The sequence below is a fragment of the Dendrobates tinctorius genome, unplaced genomic scaffold (assembly GCF_039654945.1).
Source record: "Dendrobates tinctorius isolate UK_male_01 unplaced genomic scaffold, ASM3965494v1 ptg000060l, whole genome shotgun sequence".
Taxonomy (NCBI): domain Eukaryota; kingdom Metazoa; phylum Chordata; class Amphibia; order Anura; family Dendrobatidae; genus Dendrobates; species Dendrobates tinctorius.
In genome coordinates this window covers 39,661,226-39,686,907 of record NW_027361728.1, presented here as the reverse complement: position 1 = coordinate 39,686,907, position 25,682 = coordinate 39,661,226, and the positions used below count along the sequence as shown (strand labels likewise).

The 25,682-nt window shown below is 44.6% G+C and overlaps 1 protein-coding gene across 15 annotated transcripts in view; it reads right to left on the bottom strand.

Annotated features, from left to right (window-relative positions):
- Positions 1–25,682, bottom strand: part of PHC3 (polyhomeotic homolog 3) — a 218,140-nt gene that overhangs the window by 22,927 nt on the left and 169,531 nt on the right. For 11 of the 15 annotated variants that reach the window (XM_073578888.1, XM_073578887.1, XM_073578890.1 and 8 more), the window contains one exon: positions 14,501–14,618. In XM_073578888.1, coding sequence (XP_073434989.1) covers positions 14,501–14,618 — 118 coding nt within the window. Of the gene's footprint in view, positions 1–14,500; positions 14,619–25,682 lie in introns of those variants that run through there. The other 4 variants (XM_073578891.1, XM_073578885.1, XM_073578897.1 and 1 more) reach the window with 3 other exon arrangements.

Below are 25,682 nucleotides of genomic sequence, written 5' to 3'. Positions count from 1 at the left end.
GAGCCTTGTGTATGATCTGTCATGTGTGATGACTTTTTAATTGTTTTTATATGTGTGTTGTCTATGGTTGTTTAATAATAAAAATTATTATGATTTTTGGTGATCCCTGCATTTTTGGTCAGTAGCTTTTCTACATGTATATAGTACTATTTCTTTACTGACTGCAGGAGGATCCCATCAGTGTATTTTGTGGTGCCCTCCTTGGCTTTACCATTATAATTGTCGTTTTGGTTTCCACTGTTTAGGCACACCAGGGGCTCTCCAAAAGTGACATGGCATTCGATCTCAATTCCAGCCAATTCTGCATTGAAAAAGTCAAGCGGCGCTCCATCCCTTCCGAGCTCTGCTGTGCGGCCAAACAGTGGTTTACCCCCACATATGGGGTATCGGCATACTCAGGACAATTTGCACAACAACTTTCAAGGTATAATTTCTCCTGTTACCCTTGTTAGGGTGGGGTCACACTGGCGAATAAAACGGACGAATGCAATGCGATAAAAAATCGCATTGCATTCGAACCCATGTTATTCTATGGGGCAGCTCCCATCATGCGATTTTTTATCGCATCCGATCCTCTGACCGAGACAATCGCAGCATGCTGCGATTGTCACCGATTTTCGGATCGGATTCGACAATGCATGTCTATGGGGGCGAGAAAAAATGGGAGTAAAAACGGACCCGATGTGTGAGTTGCGATAAAAATCGCACCAAAAGGCGGCAATTTTTTTTCCTAAAGACAGTAAAATCACAGTGTCCAGTTAAATAAAGCAACGAATTAATAGATATAGACACATTAAATAAATATATATATATATATATTTTATACATGTTATAGAGACACATTAATATATATATTTCTAGTTCATACAGTTCTTAATTGCAGAATAGCCGCTGACACATTAGCCGGCTTTTGTATAACATTCTCCTGCCCGACATGAAATGACACATGGTTTACATATAGTTAACCATTTCATTTCATGTTTTTTATTTCATGTCTCTCACTATTAATTATATGAGGGCTTGTGGGTTAAATTTTGGAGTTGTAGGGGTTCATTTAAGGGGTTAATTCGTTGTATTAAATTACGGGGACTCCCTGCAGCCTCAGTGACGTCAGCGGGAGTCTCCGCAATTTAATACAACGAATTAACCCCTTAAATGAACCCCTACAAGCCCAAAATTTAACCCACAAGCCCTCATATAATTAATAGTGAGAGACATAAAATAAAAAACATGAAATGAAATGGTTAACTATATGTAAACCATGTGTCATTTCATGTCGGGCAGGAGAATGTTATACAAAAGCCGGCTAATGTGTCAGCGGCTATTCTGCAATTAAGAACTGTATGAACTAGAAATATATATATTAATGTGTCTCTATAACAAGTATAAAATATATATATATATATATATATATATATATATATATATATATATATATATATATATATATATTTATTTAATGCGTCTATATCTATTAATTAGTTTGTGTGGGGAAACCTGTCATTAGGCTCCATTATATGTCCATTTTGCTTTCCTACGAGAAAATCACGCCAGAAGGATGTCAAAAGGATGCTTACATGCTTAAAATCGCATCAATGAAGATAAAATCGCATCAAAAACGCATCACTGGTTAAGATACCATTGTGCGATTTCGGACCGTTAAAATGGGACCGATTTTTTATTCGTTGTGTTTGACTCCAGCCTTAAAATAAAAATTTGAGGGCGAAAATATCATTTTTGTGGAAAAAATGTGATTTTTTATTTTCACCGCTCTACGTTATAAACTTCTGTGAAGCACATGGAGGTTAAAAGTGCTCGCCACACATCTAGATAAGTTCCTTAAGGCATATAGTTTCCAAATAGTGTCACTTTTTGGGGGTTTCCACTGTTTAGGAACATCAGGGGCTCTCCAAATGCAACATGGCATCCGATCTCAATTCCAGCCAATTCTGCATTGAAAAAGTCAAACGGCGCTCCTTCTGTTCCAAGCTCTGCTGTGTGCCCAAACAGTGATTTTCCTCCACTGGGGTATCAGTGTATTCAGGAGAAATTGCACAACAAATTTTGTGGTTCATTTTCTCTTTTTACACTTGTGAAAATAAAAAAAAATTGGTTCTGATGTAAAATGTTTGTAAAAAAAAGTTAAATGTTAATTTCTTCCTTCCACATTGCTTCAGTTTCTGTGAAGCACGTAAAGGGTTAATAAACTTCTTGAATGTGGTTTTGAGCACCTTGAGGGGTGCAGTTTTTAGATTGGTGTTAATTTCTTGTTATTTTCTGTCATATTGACCCCTCAAAGTGACTTCAAATGTGATGTGGTCCCTAAAAAATGGTTTTGTAAATTTTGTTGTAAAAATGAGAAATCGCTGGTCAACTTTTAACCCTTATAACTTCCTAAAAAAAAAAAATTTTGGTTCCAAAATTGTGCTGATGTAAAGCAGACATGTGTGAAATGTTATTTATTAAGTAATTTGTGTGACATATCTCTCTGATTTAAGGACATAAAAATTATAAGTTTGAATTGCAAAATTTTAAAAATTTTCGCCATATTTCCGTTTTTTTCATAAATAACGCAAGTTATATCAATGAAATTTTACCACTAACATGAAGTACAATATGTCACAAAACAAAAAACAATCTCAAAGTGACAGTGGTCAAAATTGTAAAAATTGGCCTGGTCATTAAGCTGCAAATTGGCTCCGTCACTAAGGTGTTAAATTAAAAAAAGAGCAACTAGTGCATATCATATTTTAACCCCTTAACCCGCAATGGTGGTTTGCACATTCATGACCGGGCCAATTTTTACAATTCTGACTACTGTCCCTTTATGAGGTAATAACTCTGAAACGCTTCCATGGATCCCGGTGATTCTGACATTGTTTTCTCGTGACATATTGTACTTCAAGTTAGTGGTAAAATTTCATTCAAATAACTTGCGTTTATTTGTGAAAAAAATGGAAATTTGGCGAAAATTTTGAAAATTTCGCAATTTTCCAAATTTGAATTTTTATGCCCTTAAATCACAGAGATACGGCACACAAAAAACTTAATAAGTAACATTTCCCACATGTTTACTTTACACCAGCACAATTTTGGAACCAAAATTTTTTTCGTTAGGAAGTTATAAGGGTTAAAAGTTGACCAACGATTTCCCATTTTTGCAACACCATTTTATTTTTATGGACCACATCACATTTGAAGTCACTTTGAGGGGTCTATATGATAGAAAATACCCAAAAGTGACACCATTCTAAAAACTGCACCCCTCAAGGTACTCAAAACCACATTCAAGAAGTTTATTAACCCTTCAGGTGCTTCACAGGAATTTTTTGAATATTTAAAAAAAAAAAAAATGAACATTTAACTTTTTTTCAGAAAAAAAATATAACAGGTTCAATTTTTTTTATTTTACCAAGGGTAACAGGAGAAATTGGACTGCAAAAGTTATTGTGCGGTTTGTCCTGAGTACACTGATACCTGATATGTGGGGGGTCCACTGTTTCGGCGCATGGCAGAGCTCAGAAGGGAAGGAGCGCCGTTTGACTTTTTCAAAGCAAAATTGGCTGGAATTCAGATCGGACGCCATGTCACGTTTGGTGAGCCCCTGATGTACCTAAACAGTGGAAACCTCCCACAAGTGACCCCATTTTGGAAACTAGACCCCCCAAGGAACTTATCTAGATATGTGGTGAGAACTTTGATCCCACAAGGGCTTCACAGAAGTTTATAACGTACAGCGGTACAATTAAAAAATCATATTTTCTCCACAAAAATGATCTTTTCACCCTCAATTCTTATTTTTCTAAGGGCAACAGGACCCTAAAAGTTATTGTGCAATTTGTCCCGAGAACGCTGATACCCCACACGTGGGGGTAAACCACTATTTGGGTGCATGGCAGAGCTCGGAAGGGAAGAAGCGCCATTTGACGTTTTTGGCTGGAATTGAGATCGGACACCATGTCGCGTTTGGAAAGCCCCTGATGTACCAAAACAGTGGAAACCCCCCAATTATAACTCCAATCCTAACCCCAACACACCCCTAACCCTAATCTCAGCCCTAACTCTAGCCCTAACCCTAGCCTTAACCCTAGCCCTAACCCTAACCCTAATGGGAAAATGGAAATAAATACATTTTCTTTTAATTTTACTATTTTTCCCTAACTAAGGGGTGATAACGGGGGGGGGGGTTTGATTTACTATTTATAGCGGGTTTTTATTTTTGGCAGCTGTCACACGCTAAAAGACGCTTTTTATTGTAAAAATAGTTTTTGCATCACCACATATTGAGAGCTATAATTTTTCCATATTTTGACGCACAGAGTCATGTGAGGTCTTATTTTTTGCGGGGCGAGTTGGCGTTTTTATTAATATCATTTTCGGGCACGTTACATCTTTTGATCGCTTTTTATTCCGATTTTTGGGACGCAGAATGAACAAAAACCAGCGTTTCATGAATTTCTTTTGGGGGGTGCGTTTACACAGTTCCGCCTGCGGTATAATTGATAAAGCTTTTATTCTTTGGGTCAGTACGGTTACAGCTATACCTCATTTAGGTCTTTTTTTATGTTTTGGCGCTTTTATGCAATGAAAACAATTTTATATAAAAATAATTATTTTTGCATCGCTTTATTCTGCGAGCTATAACTTTTTTTATTTTTTTTGCTGATGATGCTGTATGGCGGCTCGTTTTTTGCGGGACAAGATGACGTTTTCAGCGGTACCATGGATATTTGTATGCGTCTTTTTGATTGCGCGTTATTGCACTTTTTGTTCGGCGGTATGATAATAAATTATTTTTTGCTTCGTTTTTTATTTTTATTTTTTAAGGGGTTCGCTAAAGGGGTTAACTAATGGGACAGTTTTATAGGGCGGGTCGTTACGGACGCGGCGATACCAAATATGTGCACTTTTATTGTTTTTTTTTTTATTTCCAAAAAATGAATTTATTAAGGAAAATTTTTTTTTTTTTTAAATTTATTTAGCGATTATTTTAAAATTATTCTTACACTTTTTTTTTTTTTTTTTTTTTTTTTTTTTTTAACTTTATTACATTGTCCCAGGGGGGAACATACCTGTCATGTGACAGATCGCTGATCTGTCACATCACAGGTCACTGATCTGTCACATCACAGATCACTGTGACAGATCAGCGATCTGTCACAGGCACTGCACAAGGCTTCCTCCTTGCCTGCGCTTTGCAGGCATGAGGAAGCCAGCTCCCTGGATTCGGGGACCAAGCTATAACACTGCTACGCTAGTTGAGTAATTCAATTTTAATATATTTTTAATTTTAATATACAAATGGATAGATCTACCTATTTGTAGCTACAATAAGGAACATGGTGTAATTTAAATGTGCACCTTAACATTTGATTTGCACTAGTTAGTTACTTATATTTTTATTTTAACAAGTAAAACTTATGCTTTCTTTTGGATTGGTTAAAATGGGATTTTGGGGTCTTGGCTATTGAATTTCAAAACACTGAGAGCTTATGATCATTACTTCTGACTACCAGTTCGTCAAAAGTTGCCGTCACAAGATGGAGGAGCGGGACCGGAGTGGCGCCGGGAAGAGCAGAAGATGGTGGCTGGTGAATACTAGGGTAAGAGAACATAAGCTACTGGCACCACTCTAGTGCTGAAAAAAAAAAAAAAAAGCTGGAGTAGTTTATTAAGAAATGAGGTCCCAAACCACCTGTGATTGGTGGCCAGTAGTGACGAGCGAGTGTACTCGTTGCTCGGGTTTTCCCGAGCGTGCCCGGGTGTCCTCCGAGTATTTTGGCGTGCTCGGAGATTTAGTTTTCGTTGTCTCATCTGCATGATTTGCGACTTGTAGACAGGCTGAATAAATGTGGGAAATCCCTAACAGGCATTCCACACATGTATTCAAGCTGTCTAGCAGTCGCAAATCATGCAACTGAGATGATGAAAACTAAATCTCCGAGCACCCCAAAATACTCGGGAGGACACCCGAGCATGCTCGGGAAAACCCGAGCAACGAGTATACTCGCTCATCACTAGTGGCCAGCAAATTCACACATTTAGGGCCCGTTTAATTTTTGCATTTGTGCCTTCATTGTCTAGTTTTCAGTGTTTTTCATTTGCGCCTTATTATTCTTTTAATTTGTGTCTTTTTGAAGTCTATTTATATGTGTTCGCCTGTGGTTTTTTTTTAATGTTCGTTATTGTGAGCGAGGATTGGAGTTTACCGAGGTTTTTGGCTGATTCATCCTTTGAGACCATTTCAAAAGTCACATTTTTTGTTCAAATGTACTCCATTAAACCCTGACCTATCCCGATGGAGTGATTTTTTGTATGTCTGGAATTTTTGTGCAAATTCTGCAACATTTTGGCAGAACATGCTACTTTTTTTGTTAAAAAGTTGTAAAAAAAAAAAAAAGAAAAGGTTAAAGTGGTAGTCCACTACTCATCAACTCCTGCTTAATCAATTTAGGATCCCAATTAAAATAGCATTAATGGATACTAGCCTCCCATAGTAATCCTTTTCCAACGATGTCGGCGCAGCTGTTCCCGGAGGGTGACTTGACACTTGTACCACGTGCCTGTCAATGATTATTCCCTTGCTGGCTGTAGCTCATCAATATTTCGTCAGGGCAGACGTTCACTCTGGCGAAATAGTAAACACTGCAGTTGACGAGTGGCTGCTCATGTGAGTATTCATAGTTTTTATTTTCATTGGGACCCCGAGTTGATGAAGCAGGGGTTGTCCAGTAATGGACAACTGCTTAAATTACAAAAATAAAGACATTTTTTGATTTTGTACAGAATCCATAAACCAAATGCGCTAAGTTGTTCGGGTACATTAAAATTTTTTTACTAGACATTGTGGTGTAGTTACCACTATGTCAGCTAGGGGGCGCTGTCTGGGTGTCCCAGGACGGGTGTACAGGCACATTCAGTGTGGTAACAGGAGCAGGGTCCTAAATGACCATTATGGGTCTCAAGGTGGGTGGCCTTGGGATGCAGGCTCCAGGGTGTATTGATCAGCAGAGGTACTGCTGATCTTTCTGTTACACTGTGTCAGGGAAGCCTGTGTGTGTCTATACAACCTTTAGTGATGTCATAGCCATGTGATCACCTGTGGGTGTGGTTACAGGGCTATGTAATTGAGGTGTTTGGCACATGTGAGAGAGAGTGGAGGGAGTCTGTCTGAGTGTGGACAGACTTCCATGTGTCCAGGTGGGACACTACAGAGAGTGTATATGGGGAGGACTACAGCTCCCAGCATGTGCTGAGACTCTCGGTCCGAGTCTGAAGCCACGGACGTTTATGTTCTTTTGTGCCTAAGTTAGAGGCTATTTTGGTGATATGCTGATTTATGGTTTATGGAGCAAATAAACCTCATGAACTTTGGGAAGAACCTGCCTCATGTTTGTCTCCCGCTGCACCTGAGCGAGTCACATCCCTACAATTGGTGACAGACTGCGGGCAGCGATTCCCAGAAGCACGTGTGGCAGCGCTGGCGATTCTGAGCCAGGAGAGCAGACGGTCTGACAACCGTGAGTAATACTGACCGAGGTCAGAGAAAGTGACTGTATTAATATTTGTGGGATACCTCTGGAGGAGAAGAGGCGTCCAGGAACCTGTGTGGCCGACACAGGTAACAGACAGGAGTCTGTGTTGCACTGACCAGGGTCAGTGAGAGACTGTGTTCCTGGAGGGGTCAGTGAGCAAGGTCCTGGAGGGTCAGTGTTGGGAGGTTCTGGGAGAGGAATCGGATCCCTGGAACACGTGCTATGACCTTGGACCTGGTGAGGCGTGTGTTGGGCTGTCTCAGGCGGAGACGGATGTCCTGAAGAGCACCCGCTGAGCCCCTGGACCTGGTGAGGCTGGTGTGTTGGGAGACCCTGGGAGGAGGGTCGGCTCCCTGAATAGCACCCGGTGTGCCCTGTGTGTTGGACGGTCTCAGGTGGAGACGGTACGTCCTGAGTGGCACACGAACAGGACACGTGAGAGACTGTGCATGTGTTTTTTTTCTTTTTCTTTTCCTCTGCAAAACCTGAAGGTGCTTGCTGTGGCTCAGTGGGGTCACGAAGGTCTCGCAGCACAGGGACCTGGTGTTTTCCTCTTTGAGCATTGGTAGCAGACGCTGTCTGTCTACACCATCCTGCTGCAGCTTTATTGCATGTGACTAAGCGGATACAGTAGTTGTGGCTTTACACAACTATTAAGGGTGAGTACCCTGTATTATTGCTGCATAACCCATTATACCTGCACTGGTAAGGCCCTATGGGCGCACTTTTGTGGCTTTTTTATCTTTGAGGGTGACAAGCGGCTTCCAGTAACCCGGCGGGGTTACGAAGGTGACAAGCGGCTTCCGGTGGATCGGCGGGTCCACGAAGATGGCGCAGCAGGAGCTGCAGTGACACCAGCCGCTGTGTATGTGTGTGAACAGCAGCCGAAGGTGCCGGTGATCAGTGACAGCAGGAGCTGTGGTGGTGCCAGCAAAGACTTGTGTGGTATCGTTAAAAGACAAACTGTACTGTGTGAACTGTGGCCTAAGAGGTTCTGCAGGACGGACATGGGGAAATCCCAAAAGGGGGCGGTGACCCAAAAGGGGGCAGTGACCCAAAAGGGGCGGTGACCCAAAAGGGGGTGGTGACCCAAAAGGGGGTGGTGACCCAAAAGGGGGTGGTGACCCAAAAGGGGGCGGTGACCCAAAATGGAGTGGTAACCCAAAAAGGGGTGGAAACCCAAAAGGGGGAGGTGACCCAAATTGGAGTGGTAACCCAAAAAGGGGTGGAGTCCCAAAAGGGGGCGGTGACCCAAATTGGAGTGGTAACCCAAAAAGGGGTGGAGTCCCAAAAGGGGGCGGTGACCCAAATTGGAGTGGTAACCCAAAAAGGGGTGGAGTCCCAAAAGGGGGCGGTGACCCAAATTGGAGTGGTAACCCAAAAAGGGGTGGAGTCCCAAAAGGGGGCGGTGACCCAAATTGGAGTGGTAACCCAAAAAGGGGTGGAGTTCCAAAAGGGGGCGGTTACCAAAATTGGGGTGGCAACCCAAAGCGGGGTGGTGGTCCAGAAAGGGGCCAAGTGTGAAGAAGTGACAGCACTGGGTGTCTCAGTAGGTATGTCTGGAGTACCGCAGTGTATGTGCAGGTCTTTTTCAGAATGTGGAATATCCTTTCTGGGGAGTAATGATGGGCCACAGATGTGTACAGTGATGCTGCACCGGGAAGGAGCCTTTGGTCGGCTGGACTCAGAGAGTCAGGTGACTCTGACAGGAACGCCTCTCGTTTTCTCTCTGACCGAGAAAAACGTCAGGGTTCGCTGTAAACACGGGGTCACGGTGAACTACGCAGTAGACACAGTAGTGTTTGAGGGGACCAAAGGTGGTGAGTGCCAAGGTAGAGGAATACCACGGGACTTAGTCTATGCCTGGGAGAGGGGCCGGGACTTTCTTTTGTTTGATGACGTTTGGTCTGACGGTGGAGATGCTTCGACTGTGGGGCAAGCAGACACAGACAGTGACGGCTCCTGACATGGACAGGTCAGAGGTAGAACTGACCAGAGGAAGAAGTACATCTGCCCAACTGACGGACCTGACGTCTCGTGATAAGACAGATGGTGGGCTGGGAGATGAGACTACTGGACTAGACACATTGGTGCTGGACGGTAACTGGAGGGTTCACTCGACTGGTGTGACTGACCCAGTGGTACCCTTTGATGATATAATTAAAGAGGTAGTGGTGAGACACGTGATTAACAAAAGAGAACAAGATCGTGAGATACAGCTGATAAAGGAGACTGTAACAGAACATGTCGAACGGGAAAGAGTCCTAAGGCAAGCAGCTGAGCACAGAGTGGATGAGCTGGAGAAGGAAGTCTCTGAGCTCAGAGGTCACCTGTCCGCTTGTAAAACCATGAACAAGACCCTGTTGGAAGATATGGAGGTGCTCAGAGAGGCCCAAGAGAAGCATCAACAGGAGATTCTCAGGAGAGAGGATGAGCGTCGCTACCTGGCAGAGGAGCGAGATAAAGTTCTGCAAGAACTCAGTGGAGTAGTAAAAGGTCTTCTGCAGGAGAAGTGGATGGGTGAAGACGTACAGCGGCCGTGCCCGACTGATAGCAAGGCAGAACTGCCAAAGCCCATCTTGGAAAAGGGTCCTGAAGACTGTAAATCTCAGGAAGATGGTGAGCCAAGAGCTGCACAAGACAGTCACCCGGTCTTGGCAGATACCTTGAGGGAAGTGTCCGTGGGGAACCCAGAGCCATCTGTCCAGGATGAGAGCAAGTCCATGACCTTCAAGTGTGTGATGGAGGTACCCGAAGACGTGCGAGAAGCGTGTGCCAGCGAAGGTGTGCATGAGACCTTTAAAAAGGCAGTAAAGGCCTATAGTGTGAGCTGGGCACCAGAAACAGACCAGTTGGTGATACTGGCAGAAACGGAAGACACAGAGAGAAGGGTGGCTGTCCTGAAGGAGTTGCACCTACAATGTCTCAGCACGAAACAGATGCTCGTGAAGCGTAATTGGAAAGCCGCTCGACGTCTGGAGCTTGCAAGGGAAGCACAAAGTCGGCTGGGCTTTGTGGAAGACATAATTCCGGTGCCCAGAAATCTGGTGGGGAAAGTCGTTGGCAGACTTGGAAAGGTGATGCAGGAGATGGTGAATCGATCCTGTGTGAAGAGAGTGAGGATCCCACCTGCTGGTGAAATCCAAGTCGTTATTGAAGATGACATGGTTCCTGTCATTGTGGTTGGTTCGGTGGAAAGCATTGGGAAGCTTTGCATGCTCCTGGAATATCGGGTAGGGTACCTGAAGGAGATTGAGCAGCTAAGACAGGATCGGCTGCAGATGAATAAGCAGATACAGAACGTCAGGTGGCGTCCACCTCCAACCCAAGGTGTAAGGACCCGAAGGGATCCTCCAAGGAATGAAAGGACAGGTAGTCGAAGGCAAGAACGTCGAGAGTCCGCAAGTGGCCGTTCTAATCTTAGTAACATAGGCACGAGACTCGGTGGTGGACATAGCGACAGAGGGTCAGACTCAGACCAGCCAGTTGGCCCAGCTGGACGTGGGACTCATGACCGTGCGAACTGGGAGAGCCAGCCAGTGAGAGAAAGGTCGCGTGATGAAGCACACTGCAGACAGGTGGAGACTAAAGAGTGTCTGGTCACACTGACGGAGGTTGACGGGAAGGCCAAAGCCCAAGGCCGAGATACTGACCGCTGGGGGCAGGGGAGGCCTAACGTAAATATGCAGTATGACTACCGAAACAGACGGAGATGGTCCTCCCGACTGGTAGGGCAAGGTGACATGGGTGCCAGGTCTCAAGATCCCTGGGTGATGTCATGTGTTCAACCCCACAAGTTTGAACAGAGGGGGGAGGTATGTGGTGTAGTTACCACTATGTCAGCTAGGGGGCGCTGTCTGGGTGTCCCAGGACGGGTGTACAGGCACATTCAGTGTGGTAACAGGAGCAGGGTCCTAAATGACCATTATGGGTCTCAAGGTGGGTGGCCTTGGGATGCAGGCTCCAGGGTGTATTGATCAGCAGAGGTACTGCTGATCTTTCTGTTACACTGTGTCAGGGAAGCCTGTGTGTGTCTATACAACCTTTAGTGATGTCATAGCCATGTGATCACCTGTGGGTGTGGTTACAGGGCTATGTAATTGAGGTGTTTGGCACATGTGAGAGAGAGTGGAGGGAGTCTGTCTGAGTGTGGACAGACTTCCATGTGTCCAGGTGGGACACTACAGAGAGTGTATATGGGGAGGACTACAGCTCCCAGCATGTGCTGAGACTCTCGGTCCGAGTCTGAAGCCACGGACGTTTATGTTCTTTTGTGCCTAAGCTAGAGGCTATTTTGGTGATATGCTGATTTATGGTTTATGGAGCAAATAAACCTCATGAACTTTGGGAAGAACCTGCCTCATGTTTGTCTCCCGCTGCACCTGAGCGAGTCACATCCCTACAACATATATATATAGCCAGTTGCACCCAGTTAGGCACCGATGCAGGCCTTGGTATCTTAAAGATTTTTTTCTAGTTTCTTTCCTTCTTCTTAGGCTATGTGCATATGATGCATTTGTGATGCGTTTTCTTCCACGCAGCAATGTTCCAAAAACGCAATGGAATACTAATGCAAGGTTAATCAATGACAATCCTGAAGTGTTGTGCACATGATCCGGAAATTTCCGTCCTTATTTGCAGCATTTTATATTCCAAAGCATGTCAATTCTTTTTGCAGATCTTCAGCGTTTTTCACCCATTGACTTCCATTGAGTCAGTCAAATCTGCAGCAAAAACGCAGGTGTAAAAAGGTTTGTGGATTTGCTGCTTATCTGCTGCCCAAAACGCTGCGGAATTGTCAAAGGAAATGATGTCAGAAGGAGGAAGTGTGTGTGGGCGGAGAATAAGTATGAGCGGAGAATACGTGTGTGTCTGTCTGCAGGTGTCTGTGTATGTCTGTCTGCGGCTGTATGCAGGTGTCTGCGTGTGTGCGCGTTTGCGGCTGTGTGTACCCATGCGACGAACAGCCCATAGTGATTGTACTTAGGCATTGTCTGATGGGACTACCACTCCCATCCGGCTATGTCACATATAACGGAGACATCATGAGCCGATGATGGGAGAATAGTCCCATCATCTGGCACCTGAGCTCAATTGTAAAAAAAAAAAAAAAAAAAAATCAAAACATTGACATAATCACATACATGTTCACATACAAAGTACATACTCACCGAACACCTAATCCCCAACATCCGCGTCTTCTGCAAGCAATCAAAAATAATAAACCAACATATACTCCCTCCTGTCCATCGTAGTCGCACGTCGGTGTCACCCGGCGATACACTGACAGGAGGTAATCGCTGTCACAGTGTATTACTGAGCCGCTGTGAGAGTTCACCGGAGTACATCAGCCGATCCGCTCCGGTGCTCTCACTTATGCCACCACTGCGTGAGAAAGTTCTCTTGCAGCGGTAGTGCCGTGAGAGCATCAGAGCTGATGAACTCTGGTGAACTCTCATGGCAGCACAGCGATGCACTGCGGGAGCGATTACCTCCTGTCAATGCATCACCAGAGGCCGGGTAGAGCAGTCACATCTCCCGATGTGACTGTATTACCCGTGAGATCGCCATGGGACACTTGGTATTAAATGGACTACGCTGGACGGGATAGTATTATATGTTGGTTTATTATTTTATTTTTGTTGCAGGACACGAGGGATTCAGGGATTAGGCACTCAGTAAGTATGGTTAATTAAGATTCAATAAAGAAGTCTGTGTGATTATTTCAAATAAAGGACTTTATTCTGGCAGTGTCTTTATTTACCATTTAACTATAGGATTAGTAATGGATAGGTGCCTCTCCATTACTAACCTGTGGGCGTGATGTCATATGACAATACAAAGGTGACATCAACCCCACAAACATGAACCCCACTTGCCATCACTACGGGGCAAGTGGGAAGAGCGAGGCTAAGTGCCAGTATTGGCGCATCTATAACATGCGCCATTTCTGGGGCGGCTGAGAGCTGATGTTTTTAGCCTGGGGGGGTGCCAATATACATGGCCCCTTTCCAGGCTACTAATATCATTTGCTGGTTTGATTTTATAGGGGGACCCTATGTCAATTTTTTTCTGGGGTTCCCGTGTAAACTAGCCAGTAAAGGCTAAGCAAACATCTGTGAGCTGATTTTAATAGCCTGGGAACCTTTATGGCTATTGGCTCCTTCCAAGAAATATAACATCAGCCCTCAGCGGTCGGCTTTCTCTCTGCAGGTTATGAAAATTATGCGGGAGCCCACACAATTTTTTAATTAATTTTTGAAAAATAAACAGATACTACATTTCAAGCAGATTTCTGTAGCACATGTAGGTTAATTATGTTAATGCTCCTTCATACGCTGGTGTGTTTTTTGTCTTTATTTAACTCTTTATGTACCGTTTTATCAATGAGGGTATCTGGCTGACACCTGTTCATTACTAAACCTTGGGCTTGGTATTACATATTTGTTTTGTGTGTGAACATTATAAATTTGAACATGGTATCATGGTCTTCAATGGAGAATAAAAAAAAGAAGAGGTTGAACAAGGAAATGACATCACATTTTTTTTTTTTAATAATATATATTTAGCTCTATGGATTTACAAAAGCGCATCAAAAACTGCATTAAAAACTCAACAAAAATGAATAAAAAAGTCCGGATTTTCCACTGCGTTTTTCTGCCAAGAGATGCAGAAACCTTGCAGAAATTTCTGCAAGCAAATCCGCAACGTGCGCACATAGCACTAACATTGCAGCAGTTGTAACTTTCCTGTTTCTATAGTGAATCACCTGTGACTAGTCCAGGTTAGTAAAAGTTACTCGGAAACGGAAAATGTTTGTGCTAATTTCACAGTTTTCCCCCGAGCTAGTTCAGTTTATAAGAATATAGTAAATATAAAAACTAAATAGTTTTCACATTTTTTTTTTCAGAACATTCTATCAATTACCTAAATAAAAAAAATTCATACAAAACTTGTCACATTACCTTTTTGCACAAGAATGGGAACAAAATCTTCTTGATCGCAAAAACTTGCTTGGATAGTCTGCCTTTCCACAAAATTCACACTCCAACATTTCACATTCCAGTTCATCGACACCTTCTGCTAGAAAAAGAAGAAAACATAATGTTGTACAGCTTACCTTACTTACAAAGCATATATATTTGTCACTAAAGTAGGATGCAAATCCACCAGGCTGGGAAAATGTAATGCAACCATATCCATGAATATTATATAGAATAGTCATCAATTCTTGACACTGGAAAATGAAAGTTCAGCTGAAGAGAAGACTGAATATCTGATTTTAACCTACAAATGATTACAATAAGTAAGATGTTCAAAAAACATCTATGACCAATGTTCTGTTAAAGCTATGTAGCAGGCAGAGAACAATAAACACCATAGATATAGTCAAGTCTTTTCACTGCACCAACTCAAAAGGGATAGAGACAAAAACACCTTCACTGCACCAGATCACCAGAGATACAGACACAAGCTCCTTTACTAGACCAACCCACCAGGATTATAGACATACAGTGCCTTGCAAAAGTATTCGGCCCCCTGGAAATTTTCAACCTTTTCCCACATATCATGCTTCAAACATAAAGATACCAAATGTAAATTTTTGGTGAAGAATCAACAACAAGTGGAACACAATTGTGACGTTGAACGAAACTTATTGGTTATCTTAAAATTTTGTGGAAATACAAAAACTGAAAAGTGGGGCGCGCAATATTATTCGGCCCCTTTACTTTCAGTGCAGCAAACTCACTCCAGAAGTTCATTGTGGATCTCTGAATGATTCAATGTTGTCCTAAATGACTAATGATGATAAATATAATCCACCTGTGTGTAATCAAGTCTCCGTATAAATGCACCTGCTCTGTGATAGTCTCAGGGTTCTGTTTGAAGCACAGAGAGCATCATGAAGACCAAGAAACACAACAGGCAGGTCCGTGATACTATTGTGGAGAAGTTTAAAGCCGGATTTGGATAGAAAATGATTTCCAAAACTTTAAACATCCCAAGGAGCACTGGGCAAGCGATCATATTGAAATGAAAGGAGTATCATACCACTGCAAATCTACCTAGACCCGGCCGTCCCTCTAAACTTTCATCTCAAACAGAAGACTGATCAGAGATGCAGCCAAGAGGCCCATGATCACACTGGATGAACGGCAGATATCTACAAGGTGGGACAGTCTGTCCATAGGACAAAAATCAGTCGTACACTGCACAAATCTGGCCTTTATGAAAGAGTGGTAAGAAGAAAGCCATTTCTCAAAGATAGCCATAAAAAGTGTCGCTTAAGGTTTGCAACAAGCCACCTGGGAGACACACCAAACATGTGGAAGAAGGTGCTCTGGTCAGATGAAATCAAAATCAAACTTTTTGGCAACAATGCCAAACGATATGTTTGGCGTAAAGGCAACACAGCTCATCACCCTGAACACACCATCCCCACTGTCAAACATGGTGGTGGCAGCATCATGGTTTGGGCCTGCTTTTCTTCAGCAGAGACAGGGAAGATGGTTAAAATTGATGGGAAGATGGATGGAGCCAAATACAGGACCATTTTTGAAGAAAACCTGTTGGAGTCTGCAAAAGACCTGAAACTGGGACGGAGATTTGTCTTCCAACAAGACAACGATCCCAAACATAAAACAAAATCTACAATGGAATGGTTCACAAATAAACGTATCCAGGTGTTAGAATGGCCAAGTCTAAGTCCAGACCTGAATCCAATCGAGAATCTGTGGAAACAGCTGAAAACTGCTGTTCACAAACGTTCTCCATCAAACTTCACTGAGCGCTAGCTGTTTGTCAAGGAAGAATGGGCAAGAATTTCAGTCTCTCGATGTAAAAAAAATGATAGAGACATACCCCAAACGACTTGCAGCTGTCATCGCAGCAAAGGGTGGCGCAACAAAGTATTAAGTTAAAGGGGACGAATAATATTGCACGCCCCACTTTTCAGTTTTTGAATTTCCACAAAAATTTAAAATAACCAATAAATTTCGTTCAACTTCACAATTGAGTCCCACTTGTTGTTGATTCTTCACCAAAAATTTACATTTGGTATCTCTATGTTTGAAGGGAATATGTGGGAAAAGGTTGAAAAGTTCCAGGGGGCCGAATACTTTCGCAAGGCACTGTATACGCCTTTACTGTACAAGATCACCAGGATTACAGACATAAGCCCTTTCATATCACCAGATCACCAGGGATATAGAGACATACTGTGGGTGAAATAAACATTGAACACGTTACCAATTTTCTAAGTAAATATCTTTCCACAGGTGCTATTGACAAGAAATTCTCAACAAATTTCGGTAACAACCCATCCAATCCACACAGGCAAAGAAAATCAAACCATAAATGTCCATAAATTAAGTTATGCATAATATCCATAAATTAAGTTATGTATAATAATGAGACATGACAGGGGGGAAAAATATTTAATACATGAAGAAAGAGAGGTGCAGAAAGCCATGGAAAGTTATAACACCAGCTGAAAATCTATTAGAAATTAGAATGCAATTCTGCAGTTAGTGAAAAATAATATCAGCTGGATAAACTGATGGTCTATAAAAAAGTGCCTCATTACCAAGGTGCAACACAAGAAACATCTCATGATGGGTAAAGCCAGTGAGCTGTCTCAAGACCTTTGACACCTTATTGTTGCAAAACATACTGATCACTGATCTACTGATCAATTCTTCTGGTTACAGAAGAATTTCTAAACTACTGAAGGTTCCAGTGAGCACTGTTGGGGCCATAAGTGGAAAGAACATTTCAGGGCCGGACTGGTAATATACCCAACCGGGCATTTTCCCGCTGGGCCGCTGTCATGTGGGCCGCGGGCGGCAGCGTCCAATCATCTGGCCGTTTGCCAGCTGATGCGGCCACTGGCACTCCATTCTCGCCCTAGCATGAGACCCCTCCCACGCACTCCATCCACGCCCTAGCATGAGACCCCCCCGCCGCAGCCACTCACAGCGTCGCTTGCCTGCTCTCTTCTCTGTACACAGGACCTTTGATGAGGTCACAGGAGGGGAGGAGTCAGGGGTCACATGATCAGGAGCCTTTGTCCAGACCCCTGACCTCATCACAGGTCCTGTGCGCACAGCCCTGACTCTTGGTGTCTGCAGGGCTCGCCTGTGCTGGTTGTCATGGTGCTGGATGAAGGAAGTATGTGTGGGGTCAGGAGGGGTTTACAGGATAGATGTAGCAGAGCTGTGTGTGTACGAGATGTACGGAGAGGAGCCGTGTGTGTACGAGGTGTACGGAGCGGAGCCATGTGTGTACGGAGTGGAACCGGATGTGTACGAGGTGTACGGAGTGGAGCCGTGTGTACAAGGTGTACGGAGCGGAGCCGCATGTGTACGAGGTGTACGAAGCAGAGCCGTGTGTGTACGAGGTGTACATAGCGGAGATGTGTACGAGGTGTACGGAGAGGAGCCGCGTGTGTACGATGTGTGCGGAGCCATGTGTGTATGGGGTGTACAGAGAGGAGCCGCGTGTACGAGGTGTACAGAACGGAGCCGCGTGTACGAGGTGTACGGAGCGGAGCCGGATGTGTACGAGGTGTACGGAGAGGAGCCGCGCGTATATGAGGTGTTGTGAGCTCATTTTCTCATTCACCTTTGATGTCCGATGAACTCCCTCTGCTGGTGAAAGGAGGTGGTGAAACTGATTTGGATGGGAGAAACCTGTCACCTGAACAGGTGGATTGCGATTGGACATCCGGAATCTTTGAGTGGATATAAGGAAGCCGACGCCCTGTAGGGTTGCTGGTGATTTCTCTGCTCTGAGCTCTGGCCTCCAGTTCAGTTCCTGTCTTCTAAAGCTAAGTTTTGCTCTGTTATTGTTCCATGAGATTTTGTCTGATTTGCTTAGTTTTGTGTTCTGCCAGCCCCGGCTGGGGCTCTGCTGAATTTCCATTTTTGTCCCTGATCGGTTAAATCTCTTTTGCTCTGTCTTCAGAATATATCGGAGTGCTGATATAGCGATTTTGAAGTCTAGTGACTTCAGGGCCGTTTTTCCTATCAGACGTGTTGGGACATTTTTGGTAGGGTTTTTGCGGATTGCAGCCAACATCTTTTCTGTCCTTTCCTATCTAGTTAGTTTGGCCCCATCGTTTGCTCTGCCTGTCTTTCTGTCTGTGTTTTCATCTGTTTTCACCGACAATACATGTTGGGGGCTGTCTATTGCTTTGGGGTCTGCTCTGGGGCAGTTTAGATTTCCCCTTTCTTTCTTTAGGCTTATTTAGTTCACCGGCTGTGAAGAGGCGTCTAGGACCACCGTAGGAACGCTCCATGGCTTCTGTTAGTTGTTGTGAATAGGATCAGTCTGCAATCTGCTAGCTACCAACCTCTCCGGTTTTCTGGACTTAGCTTGCATTTTTGTTTTTTCCTCCTCCGGTGACTCATTCATAACAGAATCACCAGCCATACCGCAGATTCTAGGGTACTCAATAGCAGGAAAGAATTGTACAAAAAAAAAAAAAAAAAAAGCGTCAGAATTTTTTTTTTTTTAATGTATATTTTTTCCTCTTTTTCTCTGGGGCCGTAGGAGGAATTTTTTCTTAATGGAGATTAAGCAATTGACTGATCGTGTGGAGCAGCTCGCTGCTGAAGTGCGGGGAATTTCCACCTATCTTGCTCATTCACATGCTGCTGAACCAAAGATCCGTACTCCTGATGTGTTTTTTGGGGATTGGTCCAAATTTTTGAATTTTAAGAATAATTGTAAATTATTTCTTGCCTTGAAGCCTAGCTCATCGGGGAGCTCTGCACAGCAGGTTAAAATTGTCATCTCTTTGTTGCGCGGCGATCCTCAGGATTGGGCGTTTTCTTTGACACCTGATGATCCTATTCTAACTAATGTGGACGCATTTTTTCAAGCCTTGGGGTTATTGTATGATGAACCTAATGCTATTGATCAAGCTGAAAAAGCCCTGTTGGCATTGAGCCAGGGTCAGGATTCTGCAGAGTTGTACTGTCAAAAATTCCAAAAGTGGGCGGTCCTTACTACCTGGAATGATGGTGCCTTGGCAGCTCTCTTTCGGAAGGGTTTGTCAGAAACCGTAAAAGATACTATGGTGGGACTTTCTGTTCCCTCTGGTCTTGACGATTCTATGTCATTAGCCATTCAGGTTGATCGGCGTTTACGTGAACGTAAAATTACACGAGAAATGTTGCCACCTGTTGAACAAATGTCTGAACCTATGCAATGTGATAGAGCTTTGTCTAGGGCGCAACGTCAGGAGTTCAGAAGGCGTAATAAGCTGTGCTTTTTCTGTGGAGATGCCTCTCATAATATTTCTGTCTGCCCTAAATGAGAGAAACGTTTTGCACACACATTTGCTGTGGGTGGTGTACAACCTAAGTTTCTTCTGGCAATTACTCTGATCTGCTCCCTTGTCCACATTTTCAGCTAAGGCTTTTGTGGATTCAGGAGCGGCTCTGAACCTGATGGACTTGGATTTTGCTAAACGTTGTGGGTTTCCTATGACACCTCTGCAGACGCCTATCCCTTTGAGGGGTATTGATGCTACTCCTTTGGCGAAGAATAAACCTCAGTTTTGGACCCAGGTGGTAATGCAGGTCGCCCCAGACCATCAAGAAAATTGCAGATTTTTGGTGTTGCATAATTTGCATGATACCATTGTTCTGGGGTTTCCCTGGTTGCAAATCCATAATCCAGTTTTGGATAGGAAATCTGTGTCTGTGATGAGTTGGGGTTGTCAGTGTGCTCTTAGTGACACTCCTGTTTTCTCCACCTCTCCCCAGTCGCATGATGTTCCTTACTATTTGGCTGATTTTTATGATGTAATTAGTGATAATAAGTCTGCATCTTTGCCTCCTCATAGGAGTTATGACTGTGCAATTGAGCTGAGCCCTGGGTGTAAATTTCCCAAGTGTCGACTTTTCTATTTATCTGTACCCGAGCAGGAGGCTATGCGATCTTATATTAAGGAGTCGTTGGAGAAGGGTCATATTAGACCATCCTCTTCACCCTTTGGTGCTGTTTTTTTTTTTTCGTGGCCAAGAAAGATGGTTCATTAAGGCCTTGTATTGACTATCGTTCCCTCAACAAAATTACTGCTAAATATCAGTATCCGTTACCCCTGATTTCTGATCTATTCCCAAGAGTTAAAGGTGCTTGCTGGTTTACCAAGCTTGACCTCAGGGGGCGTATAATCTTATTTGCATTAAGCATGGGGATGAATGGAAGACAGCGTTTAATACTCCGGAGGGCCATTTTGAGTACCTGGTGATGCCTTTTGGGCTCACTAATGCCCCTTCTGTCTTCCAGTGCTTCATGAATGATATTTTCTGGGACTTTGTGGATACATTTTTGATCATCTATCTGGATGATATTTTGATCTTTTCCAGGGATTGGGACTCTCATGTGGAACATGTTCGGACTGTGTTCCGGATTTTGAGGGAGAATTCCCTGTATGTTAAGGGGTCGAAATGCCTTTTTGGCGTACAGAGGATTTCATTTTTGGGATTTATTTTGTCTCCGTCAACTATTGAAATGGACCCGGCCAAGGTACAGCCAATTTATGATTGGGTTCAGCCCACTTCTTTGAAGGCCCTCCAGAAGTTTTTGGGTTTTGCTAATTTTTATCGTAAATTTATAGCTAATTTTTCTGGTATTGCCAAACCATTGACTGATTTGACTAAGAAGGGTGCTGATGTGCGGAATTGGTCTCCAGAGGCTGTTTCTTCCTTTCAGGAGCTGAAGCGGAGGTTCATTTCTGCTCCGGTTTTGCGGCAACCTGATGTCTCACTCCCGTTTCAGGTAGAGGTGGACGCTTCTGAGATTGGTGCAGGAGCTGTTTTGTCCCAAAAAGATCCGGTAACATCTAAAATGAATCCCTGTGCTTTCTTTTCCAGAAAGTTCTCCCCATCTGAACGCAATTATGATGTGGGGAATCGGGAACTGTTAGCCATGAAATGGGCATTTGAGGAGTGGAGACATTGGTTGGAGGGAGATAGATATCAAGTCGTGGTCCTCACTGACCACAAGAATTTCATTTACCTTGAGTCGGCCAAACGCTTGAATCCTAGACAGGCTAGGTGGGCCTTGTTTTTCACACGTTTTGATTTTGTGGTCTCTTTTCTTCCGGGCACTAAAAATGTCAAGGCAGACGCCCTCTCTAGGAGTTTCTTTGCTGATTCTCCTATTGTGACCAAGCCTGCTACCATCTTAGGTGAGGGGGTAGTTCTATCTATCATCTCGCCCGATTTGAGACGTGCTCTGGAAGAGTTTCAGGAGGACAAACCTGAGCGTTGTCCCATTGGAAAATTGTATGTTCTGACCAGTGGAGGAAGAGAGTAATGTCTGAAGTTCATTGCTCCGCATTGGCTGGTCATCCAGGTATTTTTGGTACTAGAGATTTGGGGAGTCGGTCTTTTTGGTGGCCCGCCTTATCTCGTGATGTCAGGAATTTTGTGCAGTCCTGTGGGACTTGCTCCCAGTCTAAACCTTGCTCTCACTCTAGTGGGTTGTTGATGCCTTTGCCAGTGCCCAGGAGGCCATGGACCCATATTTCAATGGATTTTATTTCTGATCTGCCTGTCTCTCAAAGAATGACTGTTATCTGGGTGATTTGTGATAGATTCTCTAAGATGGTCCATCTTGTACCACTCCCTAAGTTGCCATCTTCCTCAGAGTTGGTGCCCTTGTTTTTGCAACAGGTGGTTCGCTTGCATGGGATTCCTGAGAACATTGTATCTGACAGAGTTCAGTTTGTCTCTAGATTTTGGAGGACTTTTTGTTCCAAGCTGGGAATTCAGTTGTCCTCCTCTGCGTTTCACCCTCAGACCAATGGGCAGACGGAGAGAACAAACCAGACTTTGGAGTCTTATTTGAGATGTTTTATCTCTGATCAGGATGATTGGGTCTCATTTTTCCCTTGGCCGAATTTGCTTTAACTAATAGAGCTAGTTCTGCCACTTTGATGTCACCTTTTTTTGTAACATTGGGTTTCATCCTCGATCCTCTTCAGGGCAGGTGGAGTCTTCTGCCTGCCCAAGTGTTGACACTGTGGTGGAGAGAATGCACCAGATTTGGGACCAAGTGGTGGATAAGTTGTCTCTCTCCCAGGAAAAGGCCCAGCGGTTTTCCAACCGGCATAGGACCACTGGTCCCCGGTTTAAGGTGGGTGATATGGTTTGGTTGTCATCAAAGAATATCTCTATGAAGGTGGCTTCTCCAAAGTTTAAACCTAGATTTATTGGACCTTACAAGATTTTGGAGATTCTTAATCCGGTCTCTTTTCGATTGGCTCTTCCTGTTACATTTAAGATCCATAACGTGTTTCATTAGTCTCTGTTGAAGAGGTTTGCTGAGCCAGTAGTTCCTGTGGTGGCACCTCCTGACCCTGCATTGGTTGAAGGTAATGTGGAATATGAGGTTGAGAAGATACTGGATTCTCGCCTGGCTAGACGGAGACTCCAGTATTTGGTTAAGTGGAAGGGTTATGGCCAGGAGGATAATTCTTGGGTTTCTGCATCTGATATTCATGCCGAAAGATTGGTTCGTGCTTTTCATCGGGCCCATCCTGATCGGCCTGGTGGCGTGGATGAGGGTTCGGTGACCCCTCCTCAAGGGGGAGGTACTGTTTTGAGCTCATTTTCTCGTTCACCTTTGATGTCCGATGAACTCCCTCTGCTGGTGAAAGGAGGTTGTGAAACTGATTTGGATGGGAGAAACCTGTCACCTGAACAGGTGGATTGCGATTGGACATCCGAATCTCTGAGTGGATATAAGGAAGCCAACGCCCTGTAGGGTTGCTGGTGATTTCTCTGCTCTGAGCTCTGGCCTCCAGTTCAGTTCCTGTCTTCTAAAGCTAAGTTTTGCTCTGTTATTGTTCCATGAGATTTTGTCTGATTTGCTTAGTTTTGTGTTCTGCCAGCCCCGGCTGGGGCTCTGCTGAATTTCCATTTTTGTCCCTGATCGGTTAAATCTCTTTTGCACTGTCTTCAGAATATATCGGAGCGCTGATATAGGGATTTTGAAGTCTAGTGACTTCAGGGTTGTTTTTCCTATCAGACGTGTTGGGACATTTTTGGTAGGGTTTTTGCGGATTGCAGCCAGCATCTTTTCTGTCCTTTCCTATCTTGTTAGTTGGGCCCCATCGTTTGCTCTGCCTGTCTTTCTGTCTGTGTTTGTTTTCATCTGTTTTCACCGCCAATACATGTTGGGAGCTGTCTATTGCTCTGGGGTCTGCTCTGGGGCAGTTTAGATTTCCCCTTTCTTTCTTTAGGCTTATTTAGTTCTCTGGCTGTGAAGAGGCGTCTAGGACCACCGTAGGAACACTCCACGGCTACTGTTAGTTGTTGTGAATAGGATCAGGGGTCTGCAATCCGCTAGCTACCAACCTCTCCGGTTTTCTGGACTTAGCTTGCATTTTTGTTTTTTCCTCCTCCGGTGACTCATTCATAACAACGAGGTGTACGGAGCGGAGCCGTGCGTGTACGAGGTGTACGAAGCGGAGCCGCGCGTGTACGAGGTGTACGGAGCGGAGCCGCGCGTGTACGAGGTGTACGGAGCGGAGCCGCGCGTGTACGAGGTGTACGGAGCGGAGCCGCGCGTGTACGAGGTGTACGGAGCGGAGCCGCGCGTGTACGAGGTGTACGGAGAGGAGCCGCGCGTGTACGAGGTGTACGGAGAGGAGCCGCGCGTGTACGAGGTGTACGGAGAGGAGCCGCGCGTGTACGAGGTGTACGGAGAGGAGCCGCGCGTGTACGAGGTGTACGGAGAGGAGCCGCGCGTGTACGAGGTGTACGGAGAGGAGCCGCGCGTGTACGAGGTGTACGGAGCGGAGCCGCGCGTGTACGAGGTGTACGGAGCGGAGCCGCGCTTGTACGAGGTGTACGGAGAGGAGCCGCGCGTGTACGAGGTGTACGGAGAGGAGCCGCGCGTGTACGAGGTGTACGGAGAGGAGCCGCGCGTGTACGAGGTGTACGGAGAGGAGCCGCGAGTGTACGAGGTGTACGGAGAGGAGCCGCGCGTGTTGTGAGTTCATTTTCCCCTTCACTACTGAAGCCCGAGGAACTCCCTCTTCTGGTGAAGAAAGGTAGTGAGCCTGATTGTCAAACACCTGGGGCTGATGATGATGACTGGCTGAGTGGAGTAAATGACTGGATATAAGGCTGCTGACGCCCTTCTGGCCTGCGGGTGATTTCTCTGTGGACTTCTAGGAAACCAGTCTGATTCCTGCTCATCTAAAAATAAAAGATTTATGCTTTGCCTTTTTGCATTAGTGTTTTGTTTTCCTTGCTTTTCTGGATTCTGCCATTCCCTGCTGGGGTGAGCTGAATCTCCTTTTGCCTGTTGCTCTGTCTTCAGAATATTCCTGAGTACTGACATAGCTTTTTTGAAGCCTAGCGTCTTCAGGGCCTTTTTTACTGTCAGTTGGTTGGCTCTTATTTTCATAGGGTTTTTCACGGATTGCAGACAGCAGCCTTCCTGTCCTTTCCTATCTAAGCTAGCGTGGGCCCCATCTTTGCTCAGTCTATCTTTCTGTCTGTGTTTTGTTCTTTCTTCTTGCTTCACCGTCATTATATGTGGGGGGCTGCCTTTTGCTTTGGGGTCTGCTCTGGGGCAGTTTAGATTTCCCTTTCTGTCTTTAGGCTATGTAGTCCTCCGGCTGTGATCGAGGGGCCTAGGGCATCGTAGGAGCCCCCCACGGCTACTGCTAGTTGTGTTGATAGGTTCAGGGGTCTGCAATCCGATAGCTGCCAACTTCTCTGGTTTTCTGGACTTAGCATTTCTATTTTTGCCTCCTACGGTGACTCAATTATAACACGCGCGTGTACGAGGTGTACGGAGAGGAGCCGCGCGTGTACGAGGTGTACGGAGAGGAGCCGTGCGTGTACGAGGTGTACGGACCGGAGCCGTGTGTGTACGGAGTGGAGCCATATGTGTACGGGATGAACGGAGCGGAGTCAAGTGTGTACGAAGCATACAAAGCAGGCTTTTCCCACGGACATAGGAATACACGGCAGAGCCCCGAGGAGCATTTTAAAACTCGCACATGAGGTTCCACGTGAAGTGATGTGCTGGAAGCTGACCGGAAATGAGATAATTTCATGAGGTAATTGTGTCTGCACTAGGAATATTTCAGATCCATCACCATGTCCTCCTCCG